Here is a 12931-nt window from a genome sequence, read left to right as displayed (position 1 = left end):
ATGACTATTTATCTAAAGAGGCTTGATCCCGGCTATATAAATTCTGGGTCAAAATATGAAGATGAAATGATTTTAACTTAGTGTTGAAAAAAATCAATTGGTTGATTGATTTGATTGGTTGGGACAAATACATCAACTTTGCCTTTAGTATGTCAGTATACATTTAATTTATACTATTCTGTTGGAAGGAAGATGTTGAAGCGTCACAAAGCAATTATCTATTTAATCTCTTTATGCTATGACAACACTGGCTGTGCATAAGACTGGGAAGCTTCTGACTTCTTGCTTGTATAGCTTTTCAGTCCCTTCTTCCTTTACTCTTTAACATATTTACCAGTAAAGGGGTATTGTATTTCTATTTTCATTGGAAAGGATATGGAAAAAAGTGGAAAGAGATGACTATGAAAAACTGAACTCATTCTTACACATATTAAAGTTTAGAGGCTACTACAGACGACATATTTTAAATAATCCTTCCTTCTAGAATAACATCTGCTCTTTGCAGTTTTACGGTATCTGATCTCAGTTGGTTAATAGAACTCTCTTGAATCTTAAACTTTCTTCCATTCCTAGGGAGAGATCTTGGGCACTCCAATGAACATTCCATTTAACAAATATTTATGAGCATCAAGTCTATGCCAGGTGTAGTGTTAGAGCCTGAGGACTGGAGGAAGAATAAGACAGGTCCTTGTCCTCAACAAGCTCAGTCGACTGAAGATTTCTGAAGTGTGACCTGCAGCGTGACTGCCCACGTCCTGAGTGGCTCACCGCCTTGAAGTAAACTTACAAACAAGTGTGGAGAGCCTCACCTGTAGTCCCCACAACATTCCTTCAAGGAGACAGTGTAGTATTACTCCCAGCCCTGGCTGTACACTGCAATCACTCAGAGAATTATTTTAAAAATTACCAAAACTGGAATTTTCCCGCAGACTTTCTGAATCAGACTATCCAGTGGTATAGCACAGGTTTCTTAATTTTTATAAAGTTGCACAACTGATTCTGTCAAATTTGGCCCTGTGTTGAGTCCTACAGTGACAGAGTTTGGACTCTGTGTTAGTAAAAGAAATAAAATTTTGATACTTACAAGAATCTGTTTTGGGTTATAAAATTATAAGAGTCACACACAGACTATTTATCATCCATGGAAGTTACATATTTAGATTGTCGTGTTTCAGCTAATGTGCTATTTTCCCAGTGCTGGATGTTTTCCCCCTAGAATCATGGGATGCTGGCTCTCTCCTCTATTCTGAGGGCTGGTGACATGTCAACAGACTTTTCAGCCAAGCAGATCTGTCATGGGGCTTATGTACAGGCACTTCCAGATGACAGAAATATTCAAAAGAAACAGTTTCAAGCTATCTGCTCTTTTTAAATGCTGGTCTGTATTCTGAAGAAACAAAACAGTAAAACATTTTAGAAATGTGGGATATTTAAAACTAGAGACAGATCTTGCTTGTTTTCAAATTTGCTTTTAGCATCTCATTACATTATTTCCAGATTCCTGATTTGGGAGATGTTGCTAATGAAGACAACAAAGACTAAATAATACACGGACAATTCTAGGGCTCCTCTCATTCCAGAAAAGGGCCTTGGGAATGCCTGTCCCCCACAAGAGGGCCACCCTGAGTCACTCCTCTCTGTTAGGTATTTCTAGAAGTAAAGCCGAGCCGAGAGAAGCCATTTAGCAAGTACAATTTAAAGGACACAGGAATTAATTCCTACTCTTCTCACCCCAAGGAGTTGCTAGCCCACCCCTATCTTCCACCAGAAATTTTAGATTTATCACCATTAGGTAGTAGCATTATATTTTCAGTAATTGTTTAATAAGGTGCCATTGACAGAGGACACAGTTACTAGCTAGTCACACCTTGGCACAGAAAAGGAGAACAGCTAACACACAGGAAGGACCAGAAGGAACAAGTCAGTATAGGTAAATTTTGACTGGAGCCCGGGAAAGGAAACTGCTTTATTCACAAGGCAGGGAGGGAGTGGGGAGAGGGAAGAAAGATCAGAATGAGGAACTGTAGGAGCAGGTGCTAGATTCTGAGGGATTCAGATGAGAAGTACTGGTGCCCAGATGAAAAGACATGTGCCATCATGATGTGAGATCTGGAGAAGATGACACAGAAAGGGAGGCCCAAAGTCACACTTCAGCGTAGCCGTGGGCCCACTCTGATTAGAGGACTTCTGCAGGGCCAGCCAGACCTTTTCTCCACACCGAGGTCTCTGGAAGTCCACATGAGACTGTAAACACAATGCCTTGATGGCTGAGCCTGGCCTTTAAATTCTATTCTTCTGTTGTCGTTGTTGACATCAAAATATTTTGAATGGTAAGATTCTAGTAACTTCATTCTTTCTTTTCTGACCACTTTGAATCCACTCTGCTATTTTGAATCTATCCACTTTCTACAAATATCTTATGCATTAGCTACTTATGCATAAATTACATTCCCTCTAAAGTGAGGAATGAGACCAGAGATATGAGGGGCTTCTCCTGGAGAAGGTTTTCACCTCGAGATTGTGAGGTCCAGTGCTGCGGTGTCCTCACTTTCCTTCAACTACCTCCTGTGCCTGCTTCACTGTGGCTCTCCCCACACTGTGGAGTCTAACCCGTTAGAGTCATGCCAAGACCCCCCACGCACTGGCCCTGGTGCCTCGGCAGACGCGCATTTCCTTTTAGGTAAAGAAGCTCAGGTTCCTAGGAGTCACCTAAAATCCAGAATAAATTAGTTTTGCTGACCTGTCATGTTGAACTCCCGTTCCAAAGTTCTAAATGACTGATCTAGGCTGACACATAGGATGCTCTATTTAAAAAATCTAATTTTGTTTTATCTCGCCAGGAGTTAGTAATACAGCGAAAATGACATGGATTGTGCAAAAACTGCACAGGTGAATGAAAAAGAAGAGAGAGAATTGTAAATTAGATGTTAAACTGAGTTTTCTGACTTTAGGAAATAAAAGACTATAAGATATTTGCTTTTTAATAAAAAGCTTTTAAATTCTCTTCTCTTACTAAATCATTTGAGGCAACTGGGCAAATTGATGAGGTTCTCTCTGCCTCCCACATCCTCTTAATTTTCAGACGCAGAGGTTAAGGCAGGTACTTTCAACAAGAAATTAAAGAGCTGACTTGCTGACTTTAAAGGTACATGATGTTGGACAATCTGAGAAAGGAACAAATGTTGTTTGCCAGCCTTCAATAATCACTCACACATCTTGTTTGTTAACACAGATTATATAAGCAGCTGAAATCAAAACACTCAGAAGAGACTACAGACAATAAACACGTAAGGCACACTTTTTCAGAATCAATAATTTCCAGAGCTCCATCTCTGGAGAATGCAGTAGAATAAAGCTCCTGAAACAGTCGCTCCATTCCTGAATACTTCAGAGTCGTTTGCCATTTTATGAAATGAGTCAGTATTCTAAATTTTGCTGAAAGGTTCTAGTTTTTAAATAAGTGCAATCCTCCAATTTACTGTTTATTTAATATTTATTTAGGTACAAGATAAAAACTTTCCGTTATTTATTTAACATATCTAAAAATGTACTGATAATTTAAAAGAAAAATAATCAAAATAAAAGCAAAATATGAACTAAGCTTGAGATACCCTTAAACAGAAATTTTTGTTCAGACAACATTCAAAGAAACATTCTAATAAACAAGTCAATAAAGGTCCATGAACATTTTTGAAAAGCCTGAATAATTGCTAAAACCACTAATTCTTATGTCATAGTAAATTTTATAAATCTATAAAATCTTATAATTTTATTTTCAGATGTTGGGTTTTGATGGTACCTTATTTTGAAAAATAGCCATAGGAAAACTCATACAACTATGAACTAAAAAACCTTCTACAATCGTAACAATGAAACTGAATAATCAGGGAATATCACTACATTTAAGTTAATCAAACATACATATCTGAGATATAAGATGAGGCTCTTTAGGACAACATGGCCTGGCTTAACAGTGGGCCGTGAAAGGTGGAGATTTCTGAAGTTTCTTCTTATTTTTAAGAGGCTGCTCCTAGACTCTGATCAAGTGAAGTTATAACACTACTCTACTTGAAAGTTGTTCCTGGAAATGTTAAAAAAATTACCCACAACTTCACTAGGGCAGCCACAGTGTTATTTTAAAACTGGGAGTGAGTAGTTTAGAGTGAGTGAGTCCCTAAGCAGAGAAGGCATGGACTAAAATGTATTTATTAAGTTACAGGGAGAGGACTTTTAGAGAGTCTTTGGTTTTTTTTTGTTTTTGTTTTTTTTTTTTGGTGAGGAAGATTGGCTCTGAAGCATCACCCGTTGCCAATCTTCCTCTTTTTGCTTGAGGAAGAGTGTCACTGAGCTAACATCCATGCCAATATTCCTCTATTTTTGTATGTGGGATGCCACCACAGCATGGCCTGATGAGTGGTGTGTAGATCCGCACCCGGGATCCGAACCTGCAAACCCCGGGCTGCCTAACCACTAGGCCACCAGGCAGGCCCCAGAGATTCTATGATTTTGCACACGCTTTAGAATGGCCAACACTTAAAATAGCTACCACCGCTGCTTCTTCTCCCAACTGCTCAACACAACAGTACCGTTTAGAAGCATTTAGTACGTTAACACATCTATTACTGTTACTATAAAGGTTTTCCTGCCATATCCGGGCCATAAAGTCTTCTTACTCTGAATGAGTTTCCCTCTGAAATTCCACAAGTAGGCTGTTGGGAATCCAGGACACACTCCTAAAATGTTAGTTTCATCAAAATGGGTCTGCAATCACTTCACCTATCAAAAGCTAGATCAAAATTACAAAATAGAAGCAAAACTATCTTTCATTACATCTAACTGGTTCAGAACCAGGGTTTAAGCAGTAGAGTCTTCTCGAATATTGTTTTTGAACTGGACCAAATCCCTGTAGATTAAGAAAGACTTTTAACTTTTAACTCTCAACTTTTCTCACTTTCTGATGTTATCCTTCACTGCTTTCTCTCTTCAATCCTGACATACAATTAGGGCATCTGACCCAAAGCACAACTCTACCAGATAAAAGTTGGCTGTAATTCTATAAGACTATAGCTACAAACACTGTGTGAATATTTGCAGTTAAGGCTTAGCTACCAAAGTGACATTCCAGACTTCCCTGGCAGCTGCTTACATAACTGTATCCCACTCTACCACACGAACTGAAGTGCGGGTTGGGGAACACAGGCCAATACACATTCCAGGCTCTGTGCTGAATTTTCTTTTGTTTTATGAGTTTGACTCAATTGTGCTTTAAAAATAGCCAACAGAATTCCTTTTTTCTTGAATCTAGGCCAAATTACCAAAGACACTTCTTCCTACTCCCAAGAATGTGCATGCAATGGAATTTTCTACAATAAGGTTTGTTTGTTTGAATTTATTTTCAGCATGATGTTTAAATAGCACAGCTCCAAAGGTACAAACAGGAGAAGTCTCTTTGTTTCGACACTTGGGGGACTTTGTTCTCTCGATGAACAAAGAAGCCTGAGTGTTCCTCTTTTAGAACTAGCTTTATACAATAAAGATAATGCGAGTAACAGGATCAAAGGGCAGGGGAAGCAGATGCTGGGGATTCTCTTTCTGAGGTCTTGGGCACCAGATTTGTTAACTTCTCTTACCAAGTTTGTGTCCTGTAGTGTAAGGGAGAGATGCTCCCTAGATGCTGGATGCCCACAGAATAGCTTGAAGTTCCAGGAAGAAGCCAAGGGACAAGATCACTTGGTGCCTGCTGGCAGTTTGCTGAGATCACCTGCCGACTACTGGCCCCCAGCAGTCCCTTGAGATAGAGGCAGGTCTGAATTCCCCGATGCTGGATGCATCTCTCATCACACACCACAGTGTGGTAGAGGTGTGTGCATTCACACAGGCACAAACTGGGAAGTTGGCTATGCAGTGGGCAGGGCAGAGTTGGAAAAAACCTCCCTGGAGTTCGAATATACAGCAAAGTTGCCTCACTAACTTCAGAGGAGTTGTCAGAACGAGCCCAAATGCTCCAGAATCCGTGAGCAGTAGCTAAGTCAGTCCTATTTCCTCTCCCCAATATCTTACTGGGGTTCCGTATATGGAGGGCCTGGATGGAGCTCAAGATTCTCACGGAACTCTTCTATAAAGTCATTGCCTTCGGAGTTCATAGGTGAGATTAACACTCCTATTGCCAGATGACTTTAATTCCTAACAAGAGATCTGAGGATGAGACTGGTGTTTTGGGAGCCCAGACCTCCCTTGGTTAGTTTCTCCTTTCTTACTCAGGTCACAGGATATCATTGAGGTATATATCACCCCACCCCCTGCAGTTATTTATGATATTGTTCCATCCAAGAATGCCTAGGAATTTTATTATGTTTTCTTAGGGAAACCTAACACACTATCAGGTGTCCAATAAATAATAAATTGCAACCACAAGCCTTTTTTTTCACTTCAATAAAAATATATGTTCGAGTTGGCTGTTTACATGTTTGTCCTGGTTAATCAACTGAAAGCTCTAAAAGAGTAGGAACTGAACCTCACTTTCTCTATACCTAACATAGTCAACACTTCAGAATGTTTGCTAAAGACACAAAGGAGCCGTGCTCTATCTTTTTGCTCCATTCTCACATCTCTTGTGTATGCTTTCTCATCTGGGTTTGCAGGGTAGAGTCAGTTGGCATCCATCATTGCTGGTGGGTTTGTGGGATACCATATCCTCTCCAGATCAACATGAGGAAGCTTCGTGGCAGAGATAACTGTATGATGACAAAGTGGTGGGTTGTCAGGGTGTGTGTGGGATCATCCTGAGGCTTTAATTCACTGTGCACGTGTGCCTGTATCTCCAGGTGTGTGCGTGACCTTGTACACACACAATATTCGTGTTGGTTCTCCCTTCTGTCATGTACTGTTCCTATTTGTCTTCTGTGATTTTGTTGGTTTCAAGAACCTGTATTAATGAAAGGAGAGTTTTCTAACACCATCACAGGTGTGAAAATAGAACGGCTTTGTCATTACGGGTCTTTTGGCAAAGGCCGTATGACAAAGGTGGAAATGCTCTAGAGAGGATGTGGACATCCACTGAATGGCTGGAACTTTAAGCTCTACCCAAACCTAGGCAACGAATGATTCTATATAGCCAGTATAGTGTAGTTCACCGTAACGTTGGTACAGGCCGGGTATACATATTTTAGATAATTCAACCACACTTTCCCACAGGGACAATCTTAGCAATTTGAGCAGGACAATTACTTGAAATTGTGACCTCTTTCCTCTAACTGCCAAGAGAGGTTCCCAGTCATTGTGACAACCCAGAATGCCTCCATAAACTACCAAATGCTCCAGAGGTAGCTGAGAATCACTGCTGAGCCAGGTGTATGTGGCTCCAAAGGCAATAAGCATTTCAGATAAATTTCACACATTTAGTTTCAGTTCCATTTGCCAAAGCAGTTGCTCTAAGATGGTGGTCTGGAAGCTTATCAAAGATCTAACAGGCAAATTTTGATTTTTAAAGTGGTTGCTTTCCCTGAGATGAAATTTTTTAAAAGTAAACACTTGAATAATTGATTAAATATAGCACTTATGTTATTTCATTCTTTTTTGTCATGAAGTTCTACCTAGCCTTCTGAATCTCTAAGACGAAAAGCCAAAGGTATGCAGTAACAGGTTCCAACTGTTGGTTAATCTCTCCTCATTCCAGGTCTCTCCTCCCCCCAAAACAAAACGGAATAAAAACCCAAAAGAAATTTTAAAACATGGGGATTAAGAGCAGTCATTTTAAACTGAATTTTCAACTATTGTGAATTTTTAAAAAATTAATCCTCAAAGGGAAATGAATATACTAGAGCATGAGTATTCAACAGATTGTTACTAGTACCAACTTGTGTAACAAAGCAAAGATTTTCCACATATTATTCTTACCCTGGAGGGGCAAGATACTTCACTTTCCAACAGATTTTCATATCCACCAACCATCCTGCAAATATTTCCAAGTACAAGACTTCAATGAGTCCTGGCGCCCCTGAATCTTGGGGGCTGTGGTGCGTTTCAGCTTTCCATGGGGTAAACTGCCAACAAGACAGATGGAATAAAGCCTTTTGGCTAAATGGAACCTATCCAGGCCACTTTAGGTAGGAGAAGAAAGGGGGATGTTCAAGCTCATCAAAGTAAGTTTATGTCTAGAGAGCAACTCCCACTGGAACTATGCTACTGGCCTTGGATTTTGATTTAATGAAATTCTAGAGAATGTCTATTTCTTTCCCTACTCAAAATATTTCACATACTGTATTTCTTGCATATTTCTTGCTCTGGAGGCAGTTCTGTGTGCTAATGTATTATAGAGGACAGAACTCCAAGTTTAATAGGTAAATGCAGAAACGGCTGGTTTGGTTGGAAGCTGATCTAATGCAGTAGGATGGGGATAATTATTTTCTCAGTAAACTAAGGCCTAATCCACTCTCATGCTTCCACACACATCTTTTTAGACAGAACACCATCAGCATTGCAACAAATTATTTAGTTTCCACGATGGTTGTATTTCATTCATTCATCATAATTTTCATTGAAATTTATTGAATATCAACATTATCTTGTTAGTCTAGTTTAACCTAGCAAAGGTAGTTTATAAATCTCTTTATTTTTTTGAAATGTGATCAACTTGTAAATGTCCAGCTTTTGAATTATCATGCCAGTCAACAAATGAGAAAAAACTGAGAGATTCTCAATTTTTACAGCCACTCTTGCAATTATTTATCAAAGAGTACAATTCAAGATATAAAAGAAAGAAGCAAAATTAAAATGATTTATTAAAAAAAGGTCACACTTACTTCCTTACCTGAAATATTTTAGTGCGTGGCCTTCTTATTGAATTTGGTAGTGGCAAGATGTGTCTTTTTAAAGAAACAAGCAGTCTTCAGTGTTTTTATAGCATTGGTTACTACAGAAATAATATTTCTTTTACTTCTTGTCTTGAAGGGTGAACAAAACAAACAAACTGAAAATACTACAATGAATGGTAAATGAGGAAAGATTTACAGTACAAAAAACAGTGTAAAGAGGAAGACAAGTTTAAATATTGTTGTGTAAGAAAGTGATGAAAATAATACAAGAATGAGAATAAGTAAAATGATAGGCTGGAACATCTGGGAAGGTAAATGCAAACACAAAGAGAAAAGTTAATTAATAATAATTTAAAAAACAGATTTATATCAACTAATCTAAGCATTTATTCAACTTAAGATAAAGAAGAACCCTCCTTAAGCCTCTATTTACAAAATCTGAAACCTATTACACAGTGCTCTCTCTCCCTCTGGTGTCTATTTTTTCCCCTGAGAATATAATTGAAAAACGACATGCTCAAAGTACTCAAAAATATTCAACAAGAAAACTAAAAACCAATTGTTTTATATAATAAACAGAAAAAAGAGCCTTAACCTTTCAAAATCCAACGAGTTTTATCACAAATCTTTTTTTTTCCCCCAAAGCAAAGCAGAGCAACATGCAAGATAAATAAGCGATAGGGTTGAAATTTTTCTAGCTGTGACTAAAAGGCAGTTAATCTAATGTCATGCTTCTGTATATAAACTGATCTTTAGACTTGTGTGTCTTAAAAGCCATGCATGCTGTTGTCCTTCTGTGGGTTTTCCGAGAGATACAGGACGCCAGGCTTGCCAGAGCGGGTAGCGCTGCCTGTTTTGTTTTATAAATTCTCTCTTACGTGATTAACTGACACAATGCATTGGTCTTTGGCCACCATACCTGGCTAGAGCAGCTCAGTCCAATTCATCCCGTGTGCCTCTACAAATCAGGATGAAGGAAAATGCTGGTTTCCCTGTCCGGGAATGGTTATTACTAGTCTCTGAATTAGTGTTGCCTTAAAGCTGAGGTGTAACACTCCTTCCCCAGTCCTGAGATTTCCCACTACACAGCTGACTGTGACTTTTTCCAGAAATAACGATCATGTTACTTCGACTTATGGTAAAGGAGCGGCTTCCATCTGTTGTTTTGGGAGGGCTCTAGACACAGCACCAGCTCTCTTTACCACTGGGTTCCACATTTACCAATAGTTATGCATCAATCCTGCTTATTTGGTAATTAAAAAAAAAATTACTTAAACTCAATTTGGATCTTGGCTCGAAAACCGCAAACCAACAACTGAAGATTCCTATTCGGGATCTTCTTGCAGCTCGATCTATAGGAGTCAGTAGAGTAATAATAAAAATGTTGACCTTCAGTAGTAGTAGTAATAATAATAATGATATCTAAAAAATCCTTTCATCTTTACACAAAAACTGGGGGAGGAAGGGGTTAAATTTCCCTTTTAAACGGAACGAGGTGAAATACTGAGCGACTGCGACTGGAGTACGGAAACCTCAGACCTGAAGGACAGTGTGAAAGAAGAGGAGTGCTGTCCAAGCCCAGAGCGGCTCTGAGCCGGGACTTCCCTAAAGCGGGGCGTGGAGGTCGGTGCGCGGAGACGCCCCACTGGGGACCGCGGCTCCGCGGACCAGACTCGCCATCGCCGTGGCTCGCAATAGGCAGAACTGTACCTGACTCACGGATATGGGCTCCTCGGCGCCGCGGTCGTCCGCGGACTTGGGCACCTCGAGGCGGTCGATGAAGGTCTGCAGCTCCTTGCGGAAGGCCTTCATCTGTGCGTTGATGCGGTAGAGCAGCTCGTGCTCGCGGATGCGGCTGCCGTCGTCCTCCTCGTCCATCAGTCCGAACAGGTCCCCGTTGGCCACGTAGATGCGCGCCTCGGTGATGATGGTGCTCGTGTCGGCGATGAGCCGGTCGATGGTCTTGCCCAGGCGCTCGGCCTCCGAGCGGATGTCCTTCATCTGCTGCCGGTCCGAGAAGCTCTTGGGCCAGGGCCCGGGCGCGGGGTAGAAGGAGCGGGTGGGCGTGAGGCAGCGGATGTTGCGCACCTCCTCCGAGTCGCTCTCGCCGCCGATGGGCCCTTCGCGCTTGCGGTGCGGCGGCCGGGAGTCGTCGTCGCTCTCCTTCTTGCCCGCGTCGCTCTCGGCGTCGCTGTCGCGGGGGCTGCCGCGGATACCCAGGTGCGAGGCCAGGTCGTAGCGCTGCATGTTTGACATGAGCACGCGGTTCTCGTACTGCAGCTGCATGACCTTGCCGCTGAGCTCGTTGATCTGCAGGCGCGCCGCCTTCAGCTCCTCCTGCAGGGCCTCGGTCTTGGCGCTGTCGTGGTGCCGCGCACTCTCGTGGCCGCCGGACTTGTACTTGTACTTGTTGAGCTCCGCCGTGATGCGCTTGTTCTGCTCCTCCAGGTCGGCCACGTTCCTCCGCAGCAGCTCCGTCTCGTCTTCCACCAGCTGCAGGTGCTGCCGCAGCTCCGAGAGGGATTCGCTCTGCTCCCTCATGAGCGGGTTGGCCGAGCCGTTGAAGTCATCGCCCCTCAGGTCGTCCAGTTCCGCCTTCAGGCCCCTGTTCTCCACCTCCAGTTCGACGATTTTCCTGCCCAGGATGTTGGCTTCCTCCTCCACCAGCCTCAGCCTGAGCTTGAGTTCTGCCTCCCTGGTGCTGGGGGGCCCCCCGGCTTCTCCTTTGGGCAAAGGACTGTCCAGATCCCCGTAAAAGGATCTGTACTTCTGCAGCTCGTGTTCGAATCTGTCCTTTTCTTTATCAATCTTGGCCATTTTCTTTCTCATCAAAGCAGCTTCTTCCTTCACGAACTGCAGCTGGCATTTCAGATCTTCATTGTCCTCCTCATTTGGAAAAAGAGCGGAAGAGGGTAGGAGGTCATTTTTATGTAAATCAAGAAAACAACCAAAAAAGGACACCTGCAAAACAATAATTCCTTTTTCTTGTATTTAGGATTTAGTGAGAGACACAAAGAGAGAAGTAGATGCTGTATATTTTTTCCAAATCATTTAAATTCTTTGGCAAATAAGAGATTAGGACAATAGTACATCTTGGAAACAAAAAGACAAGGGAATATAAAGAGAAAAAATGTGGCCATCACTATTCAGAGATTATTATATGTTGTAACTGCACACAACTGTTTGGCTGTCATTTCGACAGTGTTAATTTTGCTTGTTTTGTTTTTTGTATGGGTTGAATTCCCTTGACTGTGATAAATATGAAACATTTCCTGGAAGGAACACATGGTTAATGTGCACTCACTGCCGTTTATTGAGTACTGACTCTCAGCCAATTCTGTAAAGTTCTTTATACATATGACCTAATTTAATGTTCCGAGTAAACTTATGAGTAGGTATCAAAATACCTGGTTCAAAGATGTTCAATAACTTCTTCAAGGTTACCCGGCTAATAAGTGGCAAAGGACAAAGGTGAAATTTGAATTCAGTTCTGTCTGACACTAAGGTTTAGGCTCATAAGCACCCTGCCATATGGAAAGTAATCTGTCCTCCATCTTTATTCAAGGGAGAATTGTTTTTACAGGCCTTTAAAGTAGGGAGAGTTTAACACCGGAATGGCCCATCCAAGGAGAAACTGGTAGGTGTTCCATCTAGATCCCTTTTAAAATATGATGTACTCCCATCAGTCTGAAATGGATAGAGTTGGTTCTACCTCATAAAAGGATGATGGCATGGACCCTATGGAAGTTCTTCTCACATATTCCTAGGACAACCTTCAAATTCTAATCATCAACTAAGTTGAAAAGTACAAACAGAAAAATGGAACTCAACTCTTTCTCTGAGAGCTAATATAAAAGCATATGATTGTTTTCAAGGGCATATTTCCCAAGGACAATTTCCTAAAATTCTCTTTTAAGTATGTACTTTGGGTCAATCATGTAACTTCTGTCGACTTTGTTTTCCTCATTTTAAAAATGGGACTAGAAATGCCTGCCTTTCCCAGCACTGAGTCAGCTGTGCTTCAGATAAATTCTGGTAGAAGCAGCAACCACTGGTGGTGGAGGTGAGGACTATGGTGAGCTTTTGCCAGAGATGCTTAGTAAATATGTCCCAGAGCT

The 12931-nt window shown here is 41.3% G+C and overlaps 1 protein-coding gene across 2 annotated transcripts in view; it reads right to left on the bottom strand.

Moving 5' to 3' along the window:
• SOGA3 (SOGA family member 3) overlaps positions 1–12931 on the bottom strand; it is a 64211-nt gene that overhangs the window by 8294 nt on the left and 42986 nt on the right. Inside the window, exons 5-7 of one of the 2 annotated variants that reach the window (XM_046677058.1) lie at positions 10524–11699; positions 8810–9116; positions 4974–6925 (exon numbers count right to left, since the gene is read on the bottom strand). In XM_046677058.1, the coding sequence (XP_046533014.1) occupies positions 9006–9116; positions 10524–11699 (1287 nt within the window). In that variant the 3' untranslated portion in view covers positions 4974–6925; positions 8810–9005. Of the gene's footprint in view, positions 1–4973; positions 6926–8809; positions 9117–10523; positions 11700–12931 lie in introns of those variants that run through there. The other variant, XM_046677057.1, reaches the window with a different exon arrangement.

This window comes from Equus quagga, chromosome 11 (genome assembly GCF_021613505.1).
Source record: "Equus quagga isolate Etosha38 chromosome 11, UCLA_HA_Equagga_1.0, whole genome shotgun sequence".
Classification (NCBI taxonomy): Eukaryota; Metazoa; Chordata; class Mammalia; order Perissodactyla; family Equidae; genus Equus; species Equus quagga.
The sequence above is the reverse complement of the archived record's forward strand: the minus strand, read 5'-3'. Positions and strand labels throughout refer to the sequence as shown.